This window comes from Globicephala melas, chromosome 9 (genome assembly GCF_963455315.2).
Source record: "Globicephala melas chromosome 9, mGloMel1.2, whole genome shotgun sequence".
NCBI lineage: Eukaryota > Metazoa > Chordata > Mammalia > Artiodactyla > Delphinidae > Globicephala > Globicephala melas.
Window position 1 is genome coordinate 61,408,246 of NC_083322.1, and position 27,880 is coordinate 61,436,125.

The 27,880-nt window shown below is 40.2% G+C and overlaps 1 protein-coding gene and 1 long non-coding RNA gene across 27 annotated transcripts in view; one reads left to right on the forward strand and one right to left on the reverse strand.

Moving 5' to 3' along the window:
* Positions 1–27,074, reverse strand: part of ICA1 (islet cell autoantigen 1) — a 150,894-nt gene extending 123,820 nt beyond the window's left edge. Inside the window, exons 1-5 of one of the 26 annotated variants that reach the window (XM_070046361.1) lie at positions 26,941–27,044; positions 24,492–24,683; positions 9,009–9,110; positions 4,997–5,162; positions 1,434–1,506 (exon numbers count right to left, since the gene is read on the reverse strand). In XM_070046361.1, coding sequence (XP_069902462.1) covers positions 1,434–1,506; positions 4,997–5,162; positions 9,009–9,025 — 256 coding nt within the window. In that variant the 5' untranslated portion in view covers positions 9,026–9,110; positions 24,492–24,683; positions 26,941–27,044. Of the gene's footprint in view, positions 1–1,433; positions 1,507–4,996; positions 5,163–9,008; positions 9,111–13,682; positions 13,885–24,491; positions 24,684–26,587; positions 26,784–26,940 lie in introns of those variants that run through there. The other 25 variants (XM_070046355.1, XM_070046354.1, XM_070046352.1 and 22 more) reach the window with 25 other exon arrangements.
* LOC132597788 (uncharacterized) lies at positions 25,939–27,591 on the forward strand. Its single transcript, XR_009565101.1, has 2 exons — positions 25,939–26,137; positions 27,081–27,591. It is a non-coding gene; the product is annotated as an uncharacterized lncRNA (long non-coding RNA).
* Positions 27,592–27,880: the final 289 nt, after the last annotated feature.

The following is a 27,880-nucleotide window of genomic DNA, read 5'->3' on the forward strand; positions in this document are numbered from 1 at the left end:
CAAAAATATAGAAAACATAATTAAAGAGGGGATTCCACGTAGAACTGTATCAAAGAAATATTACGTGCATAAGAATAAATCCAAAAAATGATACCCAATACCTGTAAAGGAAAAATTCTAAAACTCTGTGAAGCAGTATTCAAGAGTACCCAACTAAAAAGATATAAACTATGTTTCTGGATAGGAAGACTTAATATCATGAAAATATCAGTTTGTTTTTTTGTTTATTTCCATACACACTTAATGGACATTTATCTTACTTCATGGGCTCTAACCTAATACAATCAGTTATTTACTTTGTTGCTCAAATTGTCCCAGCTTTGACCACTGGGAGCTCCGGGAGATTGCTGACTACGCTCTGACTGCAGTGCAGATGGTGGGCTGGAGAAGGAAAAAGTGGAGGCAGGGAGATCAGTTAGGAATCTGATGCAGCAAACCAAGTAAGAGTGCTGATGGTGGCCTGAACTAAGGCGGTGGCTGTGAAGAGGTACAGCAGGGAGAATCTGAAAGCAAAGTAGGTGACAAAATGGACCAGCATTTGTGGCTGACTGGATATGGTACAGAGGAATATTGGGGGCAGTGTGTCATGTGTCTGGATTCCTCATAGCCACGACTATGGAGTTCTAGCCCTGGAGAAGTCTTAGCTCAAACACTTAGTAAATAGCAACACAGGTAATTTACAAAATTCTGCCTCTAAGTCCTAGGATTTTGTACTTCCGAAAAACAGTCTTCATAAAAGTTTACTAATGAAGGAAAATGCCCAACTGTTAATTTGTGATTACTGGAAAGGGGTTTGGCAGTAGTCAGAAACAAACTTCTCAGAGTTTAGTCTCAGAAATACAGAAATTGTACTCTTAAATGACCTACAAATGGAAGTTTAAAAACATACTAACGTACAACTTGATATTTAGTATTTCAGAGACAACTTTGTTGGTAATTATTTTAAGATGGGATGACGATAGGAAAATCTTGTTCCCTAAAAAACTCAATATCTGACATAGAAAACGTTCAGGAAGAAGCGCTGTCAACAAAATATAGTCAATGAATTAACTGTTGCCTTCTTTCTCCATTTGGTCATTTTAAAATTGGACATAAGAGAGCCTGGGCAATCAAATAAAAACAATGCCAAATCCCAAGATATAAAACTGAAAAAACTTTTTTATAATTAGGAAAATAAATGGCACGTACTTATCCATGGTAGACTCAATGTAAAATTCTTCTGTTATGGTATTTGCATTGAAAAACAGCCTATGTAAAGAATTTCTGATAAAATGATTAAAGACCCCACCCCACCAATTAAAGAGCAAAGACAGACACTCCTAAACAGTAGTTTCCTTGTCTTGCTTCCTAAACATATAAAATTATATATTAAGGCAAAATATCCAATTTCTTACTGTCTATTTGGTCAATATTCACACTTATGGCATACTTACAACAGATTCTCTTTTGATAGAGTACAATTGCTTTAGACAAGTCCAGACAGGTTCTCTGAATCGAGTGAAACAGCTATAATAAAAATACAAACAAAATGCTAAACAAAACAGACAGCAGTGAAATAAAAAACAAATTATATTGAATATAACCATAGCATTTGATTTGCCCACTAAAAACAAGATCGTATGCCTAAATGAGCTTGGTGTTACGTGGTGTACTGAACAGAAAATGTGACCAAAGCTTTTTAATATGCCCCTATTTTTCTATATTTATTAGAATTCATCAGCTCTGCGATCTACATTGAGATCTGCAGAAGGATGATTTCCTCCAGACATTGAAATAATAGCTGAAAACCAGAAATCCTAAGTGAGGGGCCCAATTAGAGGACTTGGTAAACCAGAGACCCAATATTCCTTCATAATCGAATTTATTTCTTTTACCACTTACTGTCTTTTTTTTCAGATGGAAGATCTGTCAATTAAGCATCTTATTTAAAACACAACATTAGCTTACTTTGTGATCCTAATGCATTTTATGGCAGGCTTAAACAACTCTATAAAAACAAACAAATATCAATCAGCTGAATGTTCTGTCTGCTTTGAAGAGATCTGGTAAAACCGAGTTTAGCTAGCAGCTCCTATCACTCATTATCTTCCCAATTATTTCATAAAATATACAGAGAAGAAACCTAATGTCATGCTATGGCCATAACAGAGAAAATTAAGGGAAAAGCAGGTGGGCTGTATGGAGAAGAATCTCACTAGATTTTAACTTACGGTGGTTCTGGTCTTTGCTTCAGAAATGGAGACAGTTCAAGAGAAGACAGAACAATTGTAAACCAACTATACTCCAATAAAAATTTAAAAAGAAAAACAGAAGACAGAGCAGAGACTTCACACTTTCTCCATCCTCTGTCCACCGACTCAGAGACCAGGGCTGCTATCAATTAGAAAACCTGGCAGACAAACATTATGCCTCTGAGGAGCCATCCAGGGAAGCAGGGCAAGGGATTCTTCTCTCTTCCCTGGCTTACTGGCCATGGTGATGTAGCAATTATGCGCTAGTACTACAAAGCACTTCACGGTTGGGTCAAAACAGAAGATCGGCTTCATGATATAAATGATCAAATGTTCTAATAAAAATGAATGCATGCATATATACTTGAAAGATTAAAAACCATTCCTACGAATGCTTAATATGATAAATCTTGGTCATGTAAAGTATAAATTTTACTAAATCTCATGTCATTACACTTCCTCCTCTACCTATTTAGGGAAAAAACAAAAACCCTTTACCATAAAACAAAACAGAAAATCAGCAGTCTGAGTATGTTCCTTAACAAATGCTTGATAACAGTATTCTGGGTCACAAACTATCAACACATTCCTGAACATAGGAGCAAGGACGTTAAAAAAAGTATGTTCAAGGGCTATTCTGCTGTTACTATTCACTTTTTAAAAACTGAAGTATAAATTAAATGCAATAAAATGCACACCTCTGGAGAGTTCAGTTCTGTGAGTTTGACAATTGTATACACTCTTGTAATCATACCCAAAGTAAGATAAGAAACATTTCCACTATCTAGTCAGTCTGCTCTGCTGTGGCAACCACTAAAAGACTTCTGTCACCACAGGTTAGTTTTGTCAGTTCTTGTACTTAAGAGCTGTTTTTCAGAAAATGATTTCATTAACAAGCAATTCTGACAAATATTTAAACTTAGTGAACATTTCTACCTGAGCTTCCCAACAGACTGTAATAGAATCTGACCATCATTACAGCTTGGCATACAAGCTTTCTTTGCCAGCAGAATACAAGTTCTTGTTTCATCAGCTAGTCTTCTATGGATAACTTAGTTGAAAAGCACATCAAAATGGTCTGCACATTGTTTTCACATGCTTTATTGGTGGAATCCATTCTCCTTCTCTATAAACATCAACATCAGTATTAAAACATTCCTGCAACAGAAATCTTTATCATGTGTAAAATGATTAGTCACAGTTAAGTACTTTGGATGCTATGTGCCTAGGACAGCAGGTATTTTGATTAAAGTACAGTTGGTTCAGTGAAAACGCTTCTGCAAGAACCTAAATATAAACATAAAATTACTGTATTGTGTTTCACGTGCTAGAAAATAACATATTCAATTACTTTTTGAGTAATGCTTGTATTTACTAGGTTGTTAAGAGGAAAAAAAGATAAATCTAGAAGATGTGAAAAGCATATGCAACTTACAATCATTTCAATTCTATTTAGAATACTAAAATCAGAATAGAGGCTTCCTGGCTCTACTTTTCTCCATTGAAGCAATCTCTGCTAGAACAGCTCTGTCAAACCCAGCTTCTGTTAGAACAATTCCACTGACAGAAGAAAGGGTTGGGAACTCATCTTAACTGCATTAACATGTACACTTATACAGTTAATACTTACTGAATGTGTACTGAGTGTCATGGAATCTGACCCCCTGGTGAAGGGAAGGCAGGCAAACAAACAGACACTTGAGATAATTCCATGAGAGATGAGTACTATGAATAGTGGCCCTGGGTCTGGTTCTACCGTCAGATGCACAGAATGAATCTTATCCCTCTTCCACATGACAGGCCTTCCCAGAGAACTGACAATTAACATATTTCCCCTCAACCTCTCTGTTCCAGAAAAACCATGGCTTGCACCACCCTGGTCACCCTTCTCAGAAAGCTTTATGAAATCTCGAGCTTTTGATTTTTGTCTCATTAAGTGTTCAGCTCAGTAACTTTAGCTTATGTATTAAATTTAGATATCATTCTGAATTCTTATCAGACCACGTGACATGTTATCTCTCTCTGTGCCCTGTCATTCACAGTGTTGAATGTTGTATGTTGAACACATACAGTGCTAAGTACGCTTTTTAAATTTTGGGTTTTTTAAAATTAATTTTTCTTGGAGTATAGTTGATTTACAATGTTGTGTTAGTTTTCTGCTGTACAGCAAGTGCTTTTTAAATTCTGATCTAAAGTACTGGCAGAATGTCCAGCAATCAGGGAATTAGTGGGCCTTTAACCAGTTGTACTAGTATTCAAGGATCATTCAGATATGAATTCAGCTTACTGTATTATTAACTAGTTTAATTAAATATTGGTTAATTCAATTCTAGAATTTTCCAGGATTCAATACAAGCTTATTAGACTCACTTTCCAGGATCTTTTGCCGTCATCCTGTTTTCTTTTTTTTTCTAAATGTAAACATTTGCCTGACCCTAGTGTTGCTATCACTGGCAATGGCTCTTTGAGTGCATTAATGTTTTTCAACAAACATTTATTGAGAATTTACCACATTCCATGCATTCCAACGAAGTGCTTGAAAAACAAATTAACTGAGGCATACTGGGGGTTACAGGAGAATTTGTGGGTTTTTAAAAAATATGCTGGGATTGAGTTAATCTGATCCTAGATTTTCCTTATGAACTAGCTTTTTGCAGTATGTTTTCAAATACAAAGCACACCTATGCTTGCCCCCGTGAATACATTCTCAGACCCTGAGCCTAGCAAGGTGGCTGTGCTGGGGCTGAGGGCAATGAAGCGCTCACCTCCAGCTTGGCATCCAGGTCTGCGTCGGAGGCAACGACGTGTTCGTCTTCCTTCTTCCCTGTGGCTTTAATAAAGGCCTGCTTCGTTTCCCAATACTTCTGCTGCATCTTATTTACAACTGATTTATCTTGAGCATATCGATCATGTAAGTCCCAGGGATAACTGCTAAAAGGCATTCGAAGAGCCATTTTACTCACGACTTTCAAAAAAGTTAAGATATTATAGTGTGAACAAATGTATCCAAACATTTACAACATTAATAAACATATAAGTACTTTCTTACATGGTTATTACACCAAAAGGTTAATCAAGTCTAACTTATACCAAAACCTTAAAAGTTAGTGAGGAAATTAAGAAACTTTTGCAGGAAATTGAGAAACTAAACCTTGAGGAGTTTAGATATCCAAAGACTGGACACACTCCTTTCAGAAGTAGACAAAGTGAGGCCAAGTCAGGCAAGGTGACTGCCTCAAGCACCCCAGTGAGTCAGAGATAAAGCCGAACACCAATGTTCTCTCCAGCCCAGCATTACAGCCAACAATGAAGTGATGGCAGAAAAGTAGAGATAAGGGGCTGAAAAACAGCATACATCAAATCTGTATCACAGAGGTACCTAACACAGTCAAACTCATAGAATCAGAGAATAGAATGGTGGTTTCCAGAGGTTGAGGAGGAAATGGGAAATTACTAATCGACGGGCATAGAGTTTCAACGGTGCAAGGTGAATAAGTTCTAGAGATCTGCTGTACAACACTGTGCCTAGAGTTCACAGCACTGTATTCTACACTTAAAAGTTTGTTAAAAGGGTAGATCTCATGTTTAGTATTCTTACTACAGTCAAATAAAATTTTGAAAAATAAAAAAGTATTAAAAAATTGATTATGGGTTTCTCATACTAAAACTTTAAATTCTTAAACATAAATGCTTAAAATACTGATAGGAAGCCATTCTTCAGGAACAGCACAGTGAAGATCATATCAAAAAGTATGTAAGGAAGAAATTGGAAAAAAAATCAATTCAGAATGAAATGGAGTTCTGTAAAAGTGACCAGGGTACCCAAATATTGACAGAAAGTTTGCCACTGGTGTTCCATCCCTCCTTGCTTTGTCTACGCCTCCCTCCTGTCTAAGGTTACCGTCCAAAAGCTCACACAGGACCCCCAGGCATCTCCCTCTGCAGACATGTAACTTCTTCCACCCCATCCCATTAGCACTCAAAATGTGCCAGACTTGTGTCCTAAAACAGAAATTGCTTTATACTACTATACCAAAATATGTATCTCAAAACTCGATGATTTACACTCTCCTGCCAGATAACATTTACAAGTTTCAATTCACACATTTGTTCTTAAAAAATCAGTTTCAGATGACTTCCTTAGCAATGGTTATCTTTGGAAAGAGGAGAAGGATTATGGTTTACTTCATGTCTTTCTGCATCATTTCAAAGCTTGGAATAAGTCCAGATATTTCATGTACAGGCATGATGACTGTACTTAATAATATTGTATTCAACACTGGAAATAGGCTAGGAGAGAAGCATTACTCTTCATGTGCACTCATCACACACAAAAAGTGGTAACTATAAAAGGAGATGATATGTTGGGACTTCCCTGGTGGGGAAGTGGTTAAGACTCTGTGCTCCCAATGCAGGGGGCCCAGGTTCGATCCCTGGTCAGGGAACTAGATCCCACATGCATGCCACAACTAAGAGTTTGCATGCCACAACTAAGGAGCCCGTGTGCTACCCACCTGCTGCAACTAAAGACCCAGAGCAACCAAATAAATTAATTAAATTTTAAAAGATGGTATGTTAACTAGCTTGACTGTAGTAATCATTTCACTATGCATATCAAATTATATTGCACACCTTAAGTATATATAATTTTTATTTAAAACATATAAATAAAAACCATTTTGTTATGAGCTTAAATCAGAGAAAATAAGATGAAAATATGTATAGCTTTTATGTAAAAGATAATCCCTCTACACAGTATGTGCATTAAAAGATGGTAAGAATATACTCCCCCAAACTGTGGCTATTTCAGGGGAAAGGAATTTTAAGAGCGGGGACTAGGATGGATTTCTTTCTATTGAGGTTTTTGTTTTTGTTTTTTTTTGCGGTACGCGGGCCTCTCACTGCTGTGGCCTCTCCCGTTGCGGAGCACAGGCTCCGGACGCGCAGGCTCAGCGGCCATGGCTCACGGGCCCAGCCGCTCCGCGGCATGTGGGATCTTCCCGCACCAGGGCACGAACCCGTGTCCCCTGCATTGGCAGGCGGACTCTCAACCACTGCGCCACCAGGGAAGCCCAGTTTTGTTTTTTTTTTGGTTAAAGGTCATGGATTAACAACAAAAAAATTCTATTTCGAGGGGGAAAAAACGACTTTAGAGGTCATTTAGTGAACATGCCTCACCCGTTATTTAACAAATGAGGAATCTTAGGTTTCAAAACGTTAAGAATCTTGCCCAAAATCACACAGGATTAAAATCCAAGGCTCTAAATCCCAGCGTAGTGCGCATTTCAATGTTCTCTGCAGCCCTTGTATTTCAGCAGCAAGAAATGAAGTGGCACAGTAATGGGAGAAGGACTATGGGGAAGGGCTCATCTCCTGGGACTCTCCAATCTCTCCTAGGTGGATGACAACTACCTACTTCCCTGAGCCTGCTGCCAGGATATGACAGCCATTACGAGGGTCACAGGATGAAGCCATCCTTTTGTCTTAATGAGGCAAGCTGGAACAATTAAAAAAATAGTCTGACAACACTTACAGAGCTGTCAGATGGGGATACTCAGGGAAACTAAATCCCTTAGCTATTTATTAATTACCTTTTAAAGCTCATTACATTTTAAGACATGCAAAGTACTTTTAAAGTTTGACATTTGATATTACAGAGGACTTGGACCTGACTGCTTCTCTACTGAGAGAGGAGGGATTAAGAAGTATATTCCTTGGGGTGGTAACCGTAGCGCAGCGGTTAAGAATCCGCCTGCCAATGCAGGGGACACAGGTTTGAGCCCTGGTCCAGGAAGATGCCACACGTCGCAGAGCAACTAAGCCCATGCGCCACAACTACTGAGTCTGCGCTCTAGAGCCCATGAGCCGCAACTACTGAAGCCCGCGCACCTAGATTCCATGCTCCGCAACAAGAGAAGCCACCGCAATGAGAAGCCCACGCACCGCAACGAAGAGTAGCCCCCGCTCGCCACAACTAGAGAAAGCCTGCACGCAGCAACAAAGACCCAACTCAGCCAAAAATAAATAAGTAAATAAATAAATTTATTTTAAAAAGTATATTCCTTATTATAATCAATTGTACCTTTGAAAAATGAAAATATGCAATGCACTTTTTCATGATGCAAATTAAAGAAGGTAAAAAACGACAAAGATCTGCTTGCCCAGTGGATCAAGGTTTCAGAAGGGTTCAGAAACACTGCTTGTAACAGAACTGGAATTTATAACTGGTTTAACATGCTGTTAGATGCTTTATAGGCATGTGAAAGGCAGTGATAACACTGTCATGTAATTACCACATCTATTTTATTCAGCATCATCTACTTCCAACCATGACTGGCTCCTGAATGTTCATGAAGGTTGAAGTCATGACTATATATTAATGAGTCTGAGTTATTTTTATTGTTATTTTATAGCCGCCCTATATAAAATTCCCTTATAACCCTAATACTTGAAGTTGTAAATAAGACAGATTAAAAAATGTATCAACTCATTACACTGAAAAAAACGGTGGTAAGAAAAGCCATTGTTAGATTCTCAGGAGAAAGTTACACATAAATGAATTTCTTAGAGAATATTTTTGATTATTGGTTTTCATATTACATTTAGTAGGGATACTGAAAACTTGACTATACTCAACATTGGGTATAGGCTAACATGTTATTTACTGCTATTGTGACTCTTGATTTTTCCATTCAGTAGACATTTATTGAGCATATACTACATGCTTTCTTCTTTCATTAGCCTCTCCCAGTTCAGAAGAGACAACAAATTACTTACCATTTGTGTCCTGACATGTTTCCTTCTTCTTCCTTTTCTACTGTTGATGATTTGGGGAGAAGGGACAGGGAAAAAGCATGAGAGGATAAGTTATATTATAACCTGAAATAAAACAAATATGTTTAACAGTTACACACTATATTATAATTATACATTAATTTGACACATATAAAGTTTTTCAATCTAAGCCATTTCTAGTTGTATCTTGGGGGCCAAACATTATTACACAGTATCACTGTACCCCAATGTCTAGAGTAGTTTAGTTAAGTAACACTGGAAGAAATATCCTCAATGAAGTTTAAGAAGTGAACAGGCAAGTTGAATGAAAAAAGCAGGTTGCAAAAGACTACATAAAATATGAGACCGTAACATTCCAAACAATACTCTATATTGTTGAAATATACAAACATTATAGAGTGAAGGTATAAAGAATTGCATATGAAGGACGAACACTAAATTCCAAACAGCAGTTACCACTGCAGTGGGGATGGGGAATATTATTTGAGAGGAGTATACAGGGACTTTGTACCCATAATATTTTCTTTGATAAGCTAGGTGGTGAGTATACTGCATCTGTCTGTCTCTTTACAGATTTTAAATCTTTCATAATCAGTATTTCTAGAAGGTAAACGAACACATTGCAAAAACAAAAACAAACAAAAAGAATTGATAACCCAGAATAAGATACCAAGAAGGGTACAAAGGAGGAAAATGAGATTATTTCAGTTTTGACCAACCAAGTACTGTATTTTCATCTCATTAGTAAATATGGGAGTCACTTGATGCCTTTGCCCCTCACTCCACTTGCCCCCCTCGTGGGAGCTAGCCAACCGCAGGGAGGGGCAGAGACAGCCAGCCCAGCCACACTTGCCTACCAGTTACTGGAAAGAACGGAGAGTTCGCTACCTAAAGGAATGGCCTCTGACCAGACACAGACTGCTGGCCACTGGAGTGAATGCTCAGAGTGTGAATGCTCTGTCTACTTCAACAACATAAACCCAATCGTTCTCCCTCTGCCTCAGAAAGGGTCCTAACAACCAGGATCCCTAAAATGATCAGAGTTTCCAAGGCTTTTTTTTTTTTTAATTTATTTATTTGGGTGCACCGGGTCTTAGTTGCAGCACATGGGATCTTTGCTGCCGCATGCAGGATCTTCATTTGCGTCATGCAGGTTCTTTAGTTGCAGCATGTGGGATCTAGATCGTTCCCTGACCAGGGATTGAACCTGGGTCCCCTGCATTGGGAGCGCGCAGTCTTAGCCACTGGACCACCAGGGAAGTCTCTCCAAGGCTTTTAAAAAATGTTTTGAGGGAACGCAATTGAGGTGTTGATAGTCCAGGCTTCAGGTATGGGGACAGGAAAGAGGAAGGACATTTTCTTAGAGTGTCCGGATGCCTCTGAAATGACAGCATCCCGTAACCAGCATCTCTCTTCTTCCTGGAGAGCATCCATGTGCTTTTTGGCCATTTGCATATCTTCTTTGGAGAAATGTCTATTCAAGTCCTTTGCCTATTTTTTTAATTGGGTAATTTTTTTGTTATTGTATTATAGGAGTTCTTTATGTATTCTGGATACTAACCCCTTCTTTGATATATGGTTTGCAAATATTTTCTCCCATTTGGTAGGTTGCCTTTTCACTGTTGATTGTTCTGTTTGCTGCAATTTTTTGATTAATTTTTGATTATTAATATATTTAACAATGAGTTCTTTATAGTATAATAGATAATAAAAATCACTAAACAAACTGCCCTTCTCCTGAACTTTCAGGCTAGTCCCAGATTATGATGCCATACAGCAGTGTTCCTCACGGTATTGCTTACAAGTCAGTTACGCAGGAATCTTCTGGGGTGTTAATATGAAGATTCCTGGGCCCCATCCCTTACCTACTGAACTAGAATTTCTGGAAATGGGTTTGGGAATCTGCATTTGTAACAGGTTTTGCAAGTGATTCTTAAGCACATTAAAGTTTGAGAACCACAGCTAAATGGCACAAAGGAAAAATCCTCTCTTGAAATAGATCATTCTTGAACAAACTTCTGGATTATATAAGGCACTTGAATAAAGGAATCACGGGTGGCAAAATCAGGTCAGCCTACAGGGGATATCTGAACGTCTCATGAGATGGCAGTTGCAGCCAGCACTTGCATCTCTTTTAATGTATGTTTCAGTCCCATACACCAGGGACAATTAATAAACATTTTAAGATTTACTGACAAAATCCATCTCATCTGGTCTATCACCTTCTAAATCCACAGTATCAAAAGAACTACTTAAAAAAATTGTTATAATTCTCATCTGTTCATTCATTTCATTTCAACAGTTTGATTTATCAAACAGGCATCGAGCATTTAATTAACATGTGGCAGGCACTGTCCCTGGCCTCAAGGAACTTATAGTCTAGATCAGCTCTGTCCAACAGAAATATACTATGAGCTACACAAGTAATTTTAAATGATCTAATAACCATATTAAAAAAGTAAAAAAAAAAAACCCACACATATATGGTCAATTAATTCATGACAAAGGAGCCAGGAATATACAATGGGGAAAGGACAGTCTCTTCAATAAATAGTGTTGGAAAAACTGGACAGCTACATGTAAAAGAACAAAACTAGACTAGTGTCTCACACCATGCACAAAAATAAATTCAAAATGGATTAAAGAATTAAATGTAAGACCTGAAACCATAAAACTCCTAGAAGAAAACATAGCCAGTAATCTCCTTGACATAGGTCTTGGCAATAACTTTTTGAATCTGACAACAAAAGCAAAAATAAGTAAGTGGGACATCATACTAAAAGGCTTCTACTTTCTGTCTAGCAAAGGAAACCATCAACAAAATGTAAGGCAACCTACTGAATGGGAGAAAATATTTGCAAGTCATATATCTGATATGGGGTTAATATCCAAAATATATAAAGAACTCATACAACTCAATTAGCAAAAGCAATCTGATTAAAAGATGGGCAGTAGATCTGAATAGACATTCTTCTCAAGAAGACATAGAGATGGACAACAGGTACATGAAAATATGCTTAACATTACTAATCATCAGGGAAATGCAAATCAAAACCACAATGAGATATCACCTCAAACCTTTTAGAATGGCTATTAACAAAGACAAGAAATAACAAGCATTGGAGAGGATGTGGAGAAAAGAGAACCCTTGTGCACCGTTGGTGGGAATGTAAATTGGCATAGCAACTATGGAAAACAGTATGGAGATTCCTCAAAAGATTAAAAATAGAACTACCATGTGATCTAGCAGTTCTACTTCTGGTTATTTACCTAAAAAAAATGAAAACACTAACTCAAAAAGATATTCACACCCCCATGTTCACTGAAGTCTTATTTACAATAGCTAACACATGGAAACAACTTAAGTGTCCACTGATGGATGAATGGATAAAGAAATTGTTGCCTCTGTGTGTGTGTGTGTATACACACATACTTATGATGGTATATTATTCAGCCATAAAAAAGAAGGAAACCTTGCCATTCGCAACAACATAAATGTACTTTGAGGGCATTATGCTAAGTGAAATAAGTCAGGTAGAGAAAGACAAATATCTTCTGATCTCTCTTATATGTGGAATCAAAAACAAAGAAACAAAACAAAAAAACAAGCTCATAGATACAGAGAACATATTGGTGGTCACCAGAGGTGGGTGGTGAGTGGCTGGAGAAATGGGTGAAAGGAGTCAAAAGGTTAAAAAACACGGGCAAGTATACAAATAGACACCTTACCATACAAGATATACAAATGGGAAAAAAATCATATACAAAGACCCTGATAATAAGGAGATTATAAGAAAATAACAGATATGAGAAATCCTACACATTGATTAGAATGGTTACATTCCAAACAAACAAACAAAGCTGAAAATACCAGTCCTAGCAGGAATGTAGAATAACAGGAAAACTCATTCATTTAAAAAAAAAAGTAAAAAGTAAAAAAATTTAAATATATTTTATTTAACCCAATATATCTAAAATATTATTTCAACAGGCAATCAATTAAAAAATTACTAACTATACTTTGCATTCATGATTTTGTATCAAGTCTGAAAACTGGTATGTATTTTACACTTATAGTACATCTCAGTTGAGACCAGCCACATTAAATGCTCAAAGGCTAGATGTGGTTATTGGCTATAATATCGGGCAGTGCAGGCTGAGCAGGAAAGACAGACGTATATAAACATAATTTCTAGATCCAAGAGACTCTTGACATTTGCAAGAGACATATAAAAAGATCTTCATGTATCCCCAAATTTGTAAACTCTGCTGTAAAAATATCATTTTCCCTTTAAAATACAATGAAGTATATGTTTAGCTAATACTTCAATTCACGATTCTGCAGAGGAAGCTCTTTCTCCACTTCTGCCACAAAGCACTTATGAAAGAAGCCCAAAATGAATGGTATCAGGTCTCAAGGTTGTTAATAGCACAGAGAAGACTTCCTAAAGTTCTACTTGTGGTCACCTTACCTTAGGAGACAGGCAAGGAAGAGCAAGTATCAAGTTGCTCACGGACTGTGAATTCCATGATAAGAAAAAGAAAAGCACCAATATTGTTAAATTCAGCATGACTTGACCACATGAATGCTTGTGTTTCACTAAATTCTGTCTCCCCGGGGACAAAGCAGATGAGGCAATAATATTTAAGACCTACTCAAAGAAGTACGGGGTCTTCCCTGGTGGCGCAGTGGTTGAGAGTCCGCCTGCCGATGTGGGGGACACGGGTTCGTGCCCCGGTCCGGGAAGATCCCACATGCCGCGGAGCGGCTGGGCCCGTGAGCCATGGCCGCTGAGCCTGCGCATCCGGAGCCTGTGCTCCGCAACGGGAGAGGCCACAACAGTGAGAGGCCTGCGTACTGGAAAAAAAAAAAAAAAAAATAGTACAGGCCCAAGAGTTAATAGATCAATGAAAAGTTAGTTCCTAATTTTGATGTCGCAACCCTGAGAGTGGGAGGATGAGTGAGTGAGGAAAAGGTTCTGTGTCTAAGACAAGTAATAAAGGGGAAAGATGTCTCCCTACTCAGAGGTGGGACTGCTGCTGAGGCCAGCAGCATCTTCTTGGGTGACATAAGACAACCGACCTAATCCTCTTAGACTTTCCCAGGCTGCACTGTGATGGAATTATAATACTTCCACCTCAGGATCCGAGGCCAGGCATTAAAACCAGGAGCTGTTCTCTGACACACACATGTGGCTGCGAGACCATCTCGCCACATGGGGAAAACTGGGAGAAGTGGGAGCAGGGATACTTTGTTCAGATTTTCTACAGGGGTTCTGTGCAGTCATTATGTTCATTCTCCTCTATGCTTTTCTTCATGCTTGGTATGTTGAGTCTTCAATTTTATCCACCCATGTGGACAGACCACAACTGTCTCACTTGTTTTTATTTCCAATAGCCATTGAAAAGCCATTTTGAACACACTGGTTGGCCAATACCTAAGCAAAAGTTTTTTCCAAATACCCCAAGGTTCATAGAACACTAAAGCAAGCCTGGTTTAAACAAAGTTTGATGCATTGCTACAAAGTGGATTCAGTCTGTCCATGGCTGCCTCCAACCCTGATACTGGATTTTCCTCCTTGGAAATGTAACATGGCAGAGTATTTTCATTCCATACAGGCTGCCTTCAGCTGCACTGAACATTTGTTCCAGCCCAGAACACTTCTCTATGAGTTTATGGAGTTAGCTGATAGCACCTCTGATTACATTTGAATTATGCAAAGAGTCTAAAATTCTTGAGCCAACGCTTACGCAGAGTAAAGGTAAGATGAGTAGTTATATTTCACCATATCAATATTCTCAACCCACAAAAATATTACAGTAAGCTTCCTCTTGACTCACATTTCCTAAGTGTGTCCTGTTTCTTATGCAGTTTCATGCCTCAAATTAATTATCTTTCCAACTTTAGCAGTAGGTTTTTCTCTTCTCTCAGTGAGCAGGTTTTCTATTAGTTGGAGTACTAGCTGAGACTGAGTCCAGAATCCCTTTTTCCTATATCTGTACTGAGCATATGGTGGATTCTCTTGAATTGCAGATCAGAGCCACAGCCAAATTTGTCATTTGTCTAATTTATTCAAAATCTCTATTTTCTAACTAAAAATTGTCACCATCTTAGAGCACTTCAGTTCTGTTGTGCACACCAGCATTTAGCTTTCTTTGGGAAGTGGGCCATTTTTCCCCCCAAAAGAAACACACTTTTCAAGAGAACAGAACAGAGTCTTACGGTGATGTGGGTGCATGGGGGTATGTTTGAATCATCCCATAGTAAAATCACTCATTCCCAAACACCAGCTTCACGGCACCACATGTCACTGAATCGAAGGTGCAAATCTGTTCACATTCCAACCTTCCTGAAACCAGGATGTGTTGTATAATCGATACCTTGTCAACTGTTTGGCAGTCATTTTTCCTTCTTCATGGAACATAAAATGGTAAAAGAGCTTATAAGCAATAGTTTCTTATATTTGATCAAATACAGAGTAATTCTTTAAAACTAAACCTCTATAAAATTACACATCACTATTTGCCATAGACTTTTGGGGCTATTTGTATATAAGTGAACAGGAGAATCTGAAGTCAGGGGATGCCAAGTGCTGCCTGTGATGGGGAAGAAGTGCCATGGATGAGGAAGGTGCCCAGGGTTAGACGAACAAAGAAGTCAGGGCACCGAGCTGGCTTCCTACATAGCCTCTGGGCTGGGATTCTAAGAATCAGTAGTTGCTGGTCAGGGGAAGGGCAGGAGTGTGTGTGGATATGTAGGGAGGGTATTATACCAGGCAGAGGGAAAGCAATGAACAAATTGCTTCCACAGTAGAACTGCATGGTGTGTGTGTGCAACCAACTGTAAGCAGTTATGCATTCCTAGAACTTGAAGAACAGGAGCTGTGACCGGGGACACATGGGGACCAGTCTCTCCTGGAGGGTAGACATTTGATGCTGTCTATTTCAAATGCAGTGGTCACTTTCTATGTCCTGTCTTTGCTACATTTCCTAATTGACTTTCCGTAACAAATGTTGGATGCCTTTGGCAGATCTCTTGGGTTTAGCTTCCAATTGCAGGATACGAATTTGTATAATTTTCTCCTCATTCCATCTTTCCGTTTTCTCAGAGATCAACTTCATCTAGAAATATTACCAGTTTTCAACAGTTGGTTTTGTTTCTCTGATGCATAACCTCAGAACTAATACAAGCTGTATAATTTAAGAGCCTAGAGGAAGTTGAGAAAACAATGGAATGAAGCCCCTTCCTTTTAAATTGGGGAACCTGTGATCCAGAGAGAGCAAAGCAAATCAGCTTCAGAGCCAGGGCTCAGATACAGGCTCCTGACGACTTGCCAAATGAAGAAACACACATTTGTCAGAGGTTCTAGGTGCCACATTAAAAAACAATTTATGTTTGTACTTTTTATTTTGTTCAATGTATTTTCATCTTTTTTTCCCATAAGTTTACCTCTAGTCACTTTCTCTTATGTCTACAATGATTTTTATAATTTCCCATGTAGAGAAGGAAAAGTGTTTTAAATATAAATATTTAAATGGTTTCAGTAGAAATGGGGAGGAAAAACTAAAACAATTCCTCCAGGCATAATTAACTATATTTATTTTTATTATTATTTCAATCTTGATGCATCAAACTGTGTTCACACATAGTTGATAAAGAGAGATCCCTGTGGAAGGTGGGAAGTTGAATTATCTTCTATCCTTTCAAAAGCTAAACATTAATTAACGTAATGTGATTTTGACTAGCTTTTATGGGTGTTTTTCTATGTCTCAGATATCACAGCCTTCCTTTTCAGATTTTGATAGGGTTATGACTACTTGAGCATTCCATATAACTTTAAATGGATTCTGTTTCTAGCTGAGTTTGGGTCTCCTGCAAATGATTTTTGACATTTCATAAATTCACAAGCAAATGTGAAACACCATCATGATTTAATTTTATGAGTCATGCTTTAATTTTGTGAGTCAGCAAGTCCTACAGGAGGAAAGCAGAATTCTAACCTTATTCAAGGCAGCTAAAAGATAGATGATAGATGAGTTTTTATTTAAACCCTACACATGCAAGTTTGCATTTTCTGTTAATGAATTGGGGCTTAGGATATTTTAAAAATATTTTTAAATGATCGCTCACATTTCAAAACAGCTCAAGTATTATATACAGGCATTAATTAAGCTTAATAACTCCCTAACTCTATTAAAATCACATCCTGAAGTAAATATTTTTAACGCCAGTATAACTTGTCTCCCAATATGCTGCTCAATATAAAATCCGGGAAACCCACGACCATGCCACAAATCTGTCCCTCCTCCAAGTCACTTCACTATCTGGCCTCACTTGGCTCATCTGTAAAATAGTAGACTAGGCTAGCTGACATCTAGGATGCCCTCAGTCACAAAACCATGAAGCTGATTTTAATTATTTTCAGAGATATTTACATCTAAGAGAAAGCTTAGAGATAATGAACACAACATCTTCCTTTTTAAAGATAAGGAAATTGGGTTTCTAGAAAGAGAGACTTTTCCAAGATCAGCTTAAAGATCAAGTTTAGGAGGAGGAATTCTGGGACTGAAACACTCATCAGCTGATTAGCAACCTGGTGCTTTCCTGAGTCTCTTCCTCTCTTCCAAGAGATGTCTCTCAAAGGAAAATATCAAATATAGTATCCCATATTTGAAGAAACGTTAAAAAAAAGCCAATGTATTCTCTAAAAAGCTTTCATCCTTAACATTAATATTAGTTAAAAATATTATGTCCCCACAAAACAAACTAAAATCAAAATAAACCGCAAACTCAAATTGCTCACAAGGGGCACAATCTAGGTCTTGCTCTTCTTTCTCTTGCTTACAGCCCTGCTTGCAAAGGAGGAGTAAGGGTGAATTTTGTGCTGCAACAAAACTCATGATGGTAGTAATGACGAGGCTAGCATTGAACACAACAAACCTCAAGGAAATCTAAAAGAGCAAATAATACGAAATGGATTAGAAGACTGGAAACAGATAGGAACAAATAGGGTATCTTTGCTAAAGAAAGGATTTTAAAAAACCCTTGCTGTATAAATTATATTCACCCTTGATTTTATTTAGGTTGGTTTATGTAACTTTCAAATGTCAATTCAAATTTAGCATACGTATGGATTTTAATCTCTGGTACTTACAGTGGCTTTTTCTCTAAAAGCTTAATGTCACAAGGTGAAGAATGAAGGAACACCCTAGTCAGACAAAGGTCTCAATCAACTTCTGTCAAGAAATACTAGAGGCTTCAACTGCCAGCATAGAACATTATTAAATGATGGGAATACATGTTTTCCTTAAATTAAATTTTAAAACTGCATTTTATAATTGGGATAAATTTTTTTTATGAAAGATTAATCTGAGATAAACTAACTTTCTCATCCGAGACTGTGGTGTCCAGTACATCGGCCACTTGAAATATGGCTAGTTTGAAATATTTCAAACACACATGGCTATTGAGCAACTTGAAATATGGCTAGTTTGAAATCAGATATGCTTTCAAGTAAAACACACTATAATCTGCAGACTTAGTAACCCCCCAAAAGTAAAATGTCTATTAAGAAATTTGTATTTTATACTCATTTATATTTTATGTTGATAAAATTATATGTATTTTATATTGATATATATGTATATTTAAATTTTATATAACTAAATAGCTATATTATATATAAATATATATTTACATATTATATGTTATATTTAATTATGTTCATACTTATTTATATTTTATATATGTATTTTTATATTTTATGTTGAATAATATTTTGGATATACTGGGTTACATAAGTATATCATCTAATGCCCCCTGCTTCTTTTCAGTTGTTTCAATATGCCTCCTAGAATGTTTTAAATTACACATGTGGCTGCCCTTATATTTTTATTGGACAGCCTTGGTCTAAGGCATTAAACAAAGCAGCAAACAGCTAAAAATTAATTCCGTAACTCAGGTCATCAATCTTCTGTACAAATATAAATACCTTTAAACAGTTTTCTCCCCAGAATCTCTGACAATTATCCTGTCAGAGATGTCATTACAAAAATAAAATCTTATTTATATACATGTGTATGTATATATACAAAGACCATATATGTGTATATATACGTGTAGATATAATCTTTTAAAATGAACTACAAAATGGCTACAATTCACATTTTCATAATAAGTTGCTTTAAAAAGGTCCAACTCTATATGCAAAATATACTGCTTTAAATCAGATTCACAGGAATGATTATGTGAAGTGGATGAACTACCTTTAGGCCATCAAAAGTGAGAATATAAGGACAATCAATCTCTCTCTCTCTCTCTCTCTATATATATATATACACACACACACATACGCACATATATAAATACCTACAAATATAAAATGCATACCTATATTTATAAATGAAATATACATAACTCATATATAAATATGAATGGTTAATAATATTACAAGTGTGAAGGAAGAAGAAGAATGTGAATGTAGTGACGACACCTATATGAAATTACACATAAGCATAATGTCAACAATCAGAACAACTGGGGAGATACTACTGTTTACAAAGTTCTCTTTCTTTAAGGTTAAATTCATAATTGAAAGCCTCTTAAAGAGATGATCAAGTAATTTCTTAGGCCTCCCCAGGATCACTCAGAGATAGGAGAGAACTTACAGATCATTCAGTCCAATCTTCCCCTTTCATAGATGAGCCAACTGAGGCCCAGGATTGAAGGAAATTTCCCAAGGCACAGAGTAAGCTTTTTTCATTAGTTTTAAATTACTGAAACACACATACACCAGTACGTGGTTTATAAAATATCTATGCTGTGCACAGGTCCTGTAAACAAACCCACACAGCTCCTTTCTCTGGAAACGGCACGGATTCAAGGACTTTCCTTGGTAAAGTAGTGGCCCCTAAATCATGTTGGAGTTTGGGCTGGTTTAAGAGCAAGGCATGAAGGCAGCCCAGGCAGGGGAGGGAGATGCAAGAGGAGGACCTTTAAATAAAAGTCAGCAGCAAAGGGAAGCAGGCAGAAAGAGAGAGCTTTGCATTTTCACGTACCCCAATTAACAGAGCCACCCTTGGGTCATCTACTTGGTGTTATTTGAGAACTAATAAAAGATCCCTTTTCCAGGTTCTTGCTACTTTCTTAGGGAAGACATTTACTGGAATAAACAGCAGCAATAGTGCTGTTATTATTAATAGTGAATAAATTATTAACCATTATTAATAGCAAATAAGGTACAAGACCAATTATTTTGGTGGGAATCAGGAAAGACAGGTCCATTGGACATATACCTGGTAAGGCACGTAGAATAACCAGGTAGAACCACCAGGAAGTAGCTCAAAGGCACAGAGCTTCAGGTCAGGAGTGCAAAGAGAGAGAAGCAGGAAACAGAAAGAGGCAAGTGGTTTGGTACCAACGCAAAGTTTACGTACTTCACAATGTTGCCCATGCTGCCTACGGCAACACAGAGGAAAGAGTATTAGATACAAGGATACTCAACTCCTGGCCTTCAGGGAGCAGCAGGTAGAAGGAAAATCCCCAGGGTGGTGATGACCAGCCTCCCTCCTCATGCTCTATGCGGAATCACGGCCCTGGGCATTGTGCTGGGCCCCTTCTCTCATGGCTTCCACTCTTCATCACCACTACTCAGTTCTTTGGAACCATCCAGCACCATGACTATAACCACTGCTGTTCCTTTCCCTTCAGAAGGGACAGGTCTTACCCTTTTGCCCCTTCCCACCTTGGTCCATCTATTATCCCTTCTCTTTCAAGTTAATCAACCTCTCTTTCTGCCGTCAACCCATATCCTCCAACCTGTTTCTTCCTCCAGTTACCATCCTCTTCCTTCTCTTCACAAAGTTCTTCTACGCTCACACAGTCTGGTTCCTTTCTCCACCACACCAGAGAAAGGTTTTCACCAGGAGCCCAACTCAAGTTCTCCTCTCGCTTGACCTTTGACTAAGCTCCCCTCCTTGACTTCTCAGAAAACACTCTCTACACTTTGGTAATTTTTCAGTTTCCTTTGTTAGCTCCTTTTCCTCTGTGTGCAGTGATATCTTGAATATCATTGCTCTACAAGGTTCCAACCTTAGCCGTCTTCTATTACACTTTACTTGCTCCCTCTAGGTGATTTAATCCACTTCTGTGGCTTCAACCAACAGCTGTATGCCAACAACTTCCAGAATTAAACACCTCTCCAGAGACTACAGTAGGGGGATCAAAATGTGGATTTGGTGCTCTGGAGAGGTATTTAACTCTCCATTTTCCTATGGTCATCTTCACCTGGATGTCCGATAGGCACTTCAAATTCAGGACCTCTAAAACTAAAATTATCTCTCTCCATCTCCACCCCCAAATGTTTCTTTTTTCTGTGGTCCCTATGTTAATTACCAGCACAAAATCTACTGAGTGGCCCAATTTGGAAACTTGACTTCTTTCTCGTCTTTAGCTGCTGGTCTCCAAGTTCTCTCCATTCTACCTCCTAAAAGGCTACTAAATACATCTTCTCCTTTCTAGATTCACAGCCAGGGCTTAGTCTAGGCCTTCAGAGGCAAAACCATCCCTGTATGTGCTCACTCCAATCTTTTACACCATGGTCTGAACTATTTCTATAATATGCAAATCTAATCACACCATCCTCCTACTTAAAACGCTTTAATTGCCTTCTCTTGTCCCTAGAGAAAGTCCAAACTTTGTAGCAAAAAAACCAAGCACCTTCACATTCTGGCCCCTTCCCCAAAATGTTCACCTCGCACAGAACTATTCCTTCCGGTCATTTCAGAATGCTAGAACTTTCCTGAATACACTATCTCATTTCAAGGCTTTGCAAAGTTTCCCTCCATTTGAAGTGACCTCCCCTCCTTTGTCCAATTGGCCAAACTTAACATCTTATTTCAAGACTCTCAAATGTCACCTCCTCCGTGAAGTCTTCCCCAACCCAACACCTGCCCTCCTGCTCCACACTGATGCTAGTGGTGCCTTGCACTCCCATTATTCTCCTGTGATGAGCTGATTACATCTGCATGCCCCACACTAGCCTGGAAGTCCCTTGAAGGCAGGGACCCTAACTGGTTCATCTTTGCCTCCTTACACCAAGCACAGAACCTGAAACACAATAGGCCTTTAGTAAATATGTGCTGGACAAAGGGCAATAATTTTGTGCTACCATTTATGGGGCACTTTACATGTGTGAAGCACTTGGAGTTAATGCCCACACCAGAAGGGGATACAACCCCATTTTGCAAGTGAGAAAAAAAGCTTAGAAAGGTGAAATAATTTGCCCAAAGTCAACAGCTAGTAAATTCAAGGCTGCTTTTGACCTCTGAACTCCTGTTTCTAAGCACTCCACTCTACTCCTGGACCAAAGGGACTGGATACTGGGCTTGGTTTCTATAAAAACAATCTCTCCTAATCACAGGCTCAGGCTGTGTTAGCCCCAAATCCATTACCACCATGGTGCTTGTGCACAACAAAACCTTGCTGAAGACTCCTGGCGGCTATCAGGGTTCCTACCCATAAGAAGAGGGGGGCACCATTTATCACAATTAGCTCCTTGGTCCCTGGCTTAGGATGCGCTACCCCAGAAACATGCAGAGAAGGCTGGATTTCCCCCACGTATCATTAGGTTTCCATGCCCTACCCTGGGAACAGAGAAGTGGGTGGGTGTGAGTGATCATGATGACGGATTTTAATGCGTGCTCTGGGAAAATAGCTGCAAAACTTTACAGTCACTCGTTGTACAAATACACCACAGAATGAGAGGAACTTCCCACTCTCAAGTCTAGGCTCTCAGGGCTAGCAATATACCATTATCTCTATATTCATTGGTCCATCACTGAATATATATACCTCGTGTTTCCCACCCACAGTCATGCATTCAGTTGTCTTCTTCAGTCACCCTCTTTTAATTCTATGTAATTTCTGTTAAACGTATTCTAAAATTGACCTCTTTAATTTCCTCTAATTCTAATGTCTTTTTAATGTCAGTCCCTTATTTTCTACTAATACCTCTACCGCCTCTCCACGACTATAGAGCACATAATTGAAATCAGTCCTGTGCTTACGTTGATTAATACATTTAAGCCTCTCAATTCACAGGTGATCAAACTTGCCCAAGGTCACTCAGCTAATGAGGGATACACATGCACACTGGGCTCCAGGCATGAGGACTATTTGCCAGTATTCTTTCCCTCTGTATACCTGGGTACTGTGTGGTGAACTCTCTCTCTCCACTCCCAACCTTTTCTGACCTGCCAAATTCCTACTGGCCCTTTAAGGCTTAACTCAAGGGTCACCTCCTCCACAAATCTCAGGTTTTCTCTGCTCTCTCTCCTGTCAGTTGGGTACCTCTGCCCTGGGCTTCATTCCCTCCCCACTTTTCCTGAAATGTAATTGTCACCTGACCCCTTGATCTCCCTCACTAGGCTGCAGGCTCCTCCAGAGCAGTGTAGAGTCTGGGTCTTGTCTTGGGATTCCCAGTTCTGGAACAATGCATGGCATATAACACACACATAACAAATGCTTGCTGAAAACTCAGTAGTGACCCCACTCCTCTGATTTGGCCAAAGTCCTGATGAACGACATCATCTGACTTAGGAGGAGAGACTTCCTATCATGAGCAATGCCATTTTCTCAGCTTTCCATGAACTCATTCTCTCCCTAGGTTTACACTGAGACAAGTAATTACCATTAGTTGAGGAATTACTACTTCTCAGACTGACATGAATGCTTCGTGCACAGTATGCTTATTCTGACAACACTGTCCAGTGGACATCATCCTCGTTTTATGGATGAAGCTCAAAATCAGTTACTTATCCTAAGTAACTGGCCTACAGTCACAGAGAAGAAAGGCTTTGTTTTAAAAGAATATATAGGGCTTCCCTGGTGGTGCAGTGGTTGAGAGTCCGCCTGCTGATGCAGGGGACACGGGTTTGTGCCCCGGTCCGGGAAGATCCCACATGCCGCAGAGCAGCTGGGCCCGTGAGCCATGGCCACTGAGCCTGCGCGTCCGGAGCTTGTGCTCCGCAACGGGAGAGGCCACAACAGTGAGAGGCCCTCGTACTGCAAAAAAAAAAAAAAAAAAAGCTTAAGTAACTTGCTCAAGGTCACATGGCTAATTAAGTGTTGCAGCTGGGGTTCCAATTCTGCTCTATTGGGATCCAAAACCTGTCCTCTGCCCAGCCACCATGGCATTAAATATGATGGTGGTATAAAACGTGACAGCTTGAGGAAAAAAATGTTCCTCCTGTAGGTATCGGTATTGGAGTTAAGGGCTTTGCTGAGGCAGATTCTGGATGGGGGTGAGGATGGGCATGAGGTTAATTAATTAGTGATCTATGTTGACTCATGGACAAAAACATACAGATAGCATCCTTGTCCATGGTTCCCATAAATCTGATAGTGCAGATGGAATAAAAAGGACATTAGTAGCCGGCGCACTGATCCTAAACGTTGCCACCTACCCTCAGGCTTCTAGATGTGGGGCTCAACCAATAAAGAGGAAAAATCCTTCCTGATCCTTGTGGCCTATTAACTTCACCGCCTTCTCCTGTATGAGGTTTCTATAACTTAAAAGTTCACACCAATACAGGTTTACCCTGCCTTGTCATTTCACAGTTGCCACACTTCTCTTCCTCTGATAAAACTGCCTGCACCTGAAAAAAAAATGTACTGTTTAGTCAAATACACTGAAAATGCAGCAGTTTTGAAGGTTTTCTTTTGAGTAACAAAATTGTCCATATTTTTTCATAAGGTTGATGCGGAGAGAAATGCATGGTAATAAAGATGCTCAGAGAAAGCAGTCAGATAGGGTCTCAGGTGGACCAAATGAAGCAAAGACAGCTATAAAATAAACTTGCTCTCTAGGCATTTACCATCCAGTGTCTTTAGCATGTAATGCCCTATGGATGGAGTGTCCAAGGTCAGTTTTTTTAGCCTTGGGTCTCTCTACTATTACAATGAGTACTCAGTAGCTTAACTGTCATTTTCTAAAGATTCATCTTTAATGACAGTACAACTCTTTACCTATGTAATGCAAAAAAGATCCAATTAGAAAGCTACATCTCCTTAAATTAAATATATACATGGCAGTCTGAAACCAAACAATGATAATCGAAATATTAAGGATTATAAACTGATTTTGCCCCTATGGTATTCTCTACACACGATGTTTCAAAATAAAGACTGCAACCTAAAACAACAAAAACAAAAAGAATGGTTTGAAAATTCACTCAAAAGTAAAAAATGTGTGTTTTAAACAGAAGGTAAGAAATTGAGTCTGGAGCACAGATTTCAAACTAATAAGCGTTCCCTATTTCATTCCCCCACCCCAAGAACAGTTCAGATCTCAGAAAAACTAAAGGTCCACAGAAACCAACCTGATATTTTTCTGGTGAGGCTTTACTGAAATGTTTAGACATGAACATGTTTGCAATGAGTCATAATTTATAGGACCTTAATGGCCAATGCCTTATGTGCGTTTCTTCCTACATTCAATAGCATTTTCAAACCAGCTGGTGGTACATTTTCCAGGCCCTGATAATTTGTATAAAGTTACCAGATCTCAGTTACTAAGGCTGCCACCCAGCACCCTTTCTCGTGATAATTTTTTATGCTATCTAAACAGAAGAGAACCTGATTCCCTTTTTGAACTAGAACTCTCCCCCAACCAGCCAGTTAATGCCTTTCGCCAGAGAAAGGGCGCACGCACTATTTTTAAGACCCCCAAAGAGAAGTTGAGGGGCCTTCGGGGCACTCCAAGTAAAAAGGCAATGGGAAACGTTAATGGGGAGCCGCTCTGGGCAAAGGCAGACGCAGTAACAGGATATGTTCCTTTCTAGAGGAAGCAGGAGCTGCGATAGCCGCGAGGCAGGAAAGGCGGTGTCAGCAGCACCTAAAGGAAACGGGCGCGCCAGGGTTGGCCAGGACCTGGCCTGCGTAGGGACTCTCGCTCCAGTCGGGTCCGAGGTTGGTGAGCACTTCGCCCGCGGGAGATCAAGCTCAGGCCTCCCGGTACTAGTGGTTATAAAGAGTACCCATCTGCTCCCTGCCACCTCCGCCAAAGACGGGCTAAAGGAAGAGAAAAAGCAAACACCAGGAGCCGCGGCAGGTGAACTCGTCAACAAGTCAGCCCCGGACGCAAGTCCCTGTCCAAGAAGGACCTCGGGGTCCTGGGGCCGGAGGCGTTGGGAAGGCGAGGCACTGCGTGGGTGGGGTGGGTGGGTGGGCGGGGAAGGGGGTGCTGCAAACGCCGGGTCCAGAGATGGGGCTGGAGCGCGGAACGTTTCCCTCCGCGCCCCACCGGGGCTGACGCGCGCTCTCGAGGCGCGCACGCATCCTCCAGACCTTCCCAGGCCCCAGGGCGGCGGCGGGGAAGGGGAAGGGGCTGCGGCGGTTCTTGCACAGGGACAGGGGGGCAGGAGGAGGCGACCTGCTTGTCACCGGCGCCCGCGGAGGGCTGGCAGCCCCAGGCCCCCGACCGCCCCGGCTGCCGGGCGTCTCCCAATGCAGCCTGCAGCCCGCCCAGCTCGCCCTCGCCACGGCCCCGTAGGGCAGGTACCTCGGAGCCTCGGCCCCTAGGAGCCTCCCGGCCGCGATCCGAGCGTCCCTCCAGCTCCCTCATCCGACGTCGGCGTCAGCAGAAGGCGAGGGAAGGGGGCGGGGGTAGCGCAGGAACCGGCCCTTCCTGCGGCGGTCGCCGCCAGCCGGAATAGCAGCCGGCGGAACCCGTGAGCGCCGCAGCGCAGCGCAGTGGCCGGGGGGAGCGGGCGCCTTCGCCTCTCCGAGAGCGCCAGGGGCCGGGGCCCCGCCGTCGTCTCCCCTCCCCGCTTCTCCCCTCCGAAGAATCCCCGGCGGGCGACCCCTCCCAGCAAGACCCAGGGACCCAGAGGAGGGAGAGGGCGATGGCCTCACCTTGTTTGGGGCGGGTCCGGGATTGGGGGAGTGAGTCTCCCTCTCTCTATTCCCTGGGGTCTTTCCTCGACCCCCATCTCCTAGGGTACACCCCGCTCGGATCTGCCGCCCAGGGTGACCCCGCCCCTGCTCTCCCGCAGGTGTGCCACGTGTCCAAATCATTTGCGTCACAATGACCTGGCCTACAGGTGGGAGCAGCAGCGAACGCCCCGGGGTGCCCACTGTGCTGTGCTTAGCGCGTGCTGCTTGCTTCCACTGCAGACTGCCGTGGCTTTAGAGGACAGGAGACTTCATGACTTCAATGCCAAGGAAAGTTACAGAGCACTGTACCTGGGAATCAAGTTTGGGCTTAAAGTAAAGAGGCTCTGTGGAAAAAAAAAAAAAAACTGTATACGTATTTTTCATTCCCATATATTCATATATCTTTTATACTTAAGTTACTGACGCTTATAGTAATTTCATCTTCTCTTATTCTTTGTTATCAGGAAAGAACCAAACACTTCTTTTTTGAGTACCCTGCAGTGATCACATGAAGAAATGGTGTTGGAATAGTTCCTTCTTAAAATCATCTACGTTGAAAAGCAGTCGCAATGTGCTATGACTCATCCCTGATTGTGTTATATATTTATTAAAAAGTTCATTGAATAGTCACTGATTGAAACAATTTAACAGGGTGGAACGAAAGATGATTATTGAGTAATGATACAAACAAGTCTGAAATTCACAGGTGACAAGAATGGGCTGCTTGTTCTGTGCCAGGCATATGCTGTATACTTTACATTTAATCCTTACAGCAACCCAGTCCTGTGGGTAGAGTATTATCCCTATTTTACAGATGAAAACACTGCCCAGAGTACCATAAAGGCATTCAGCCAATAGGATGTTGAGCAGAAGTTTGACTCCAGGGTTGTCTGAACCAAGAGATTTAGTTTAATCTCAA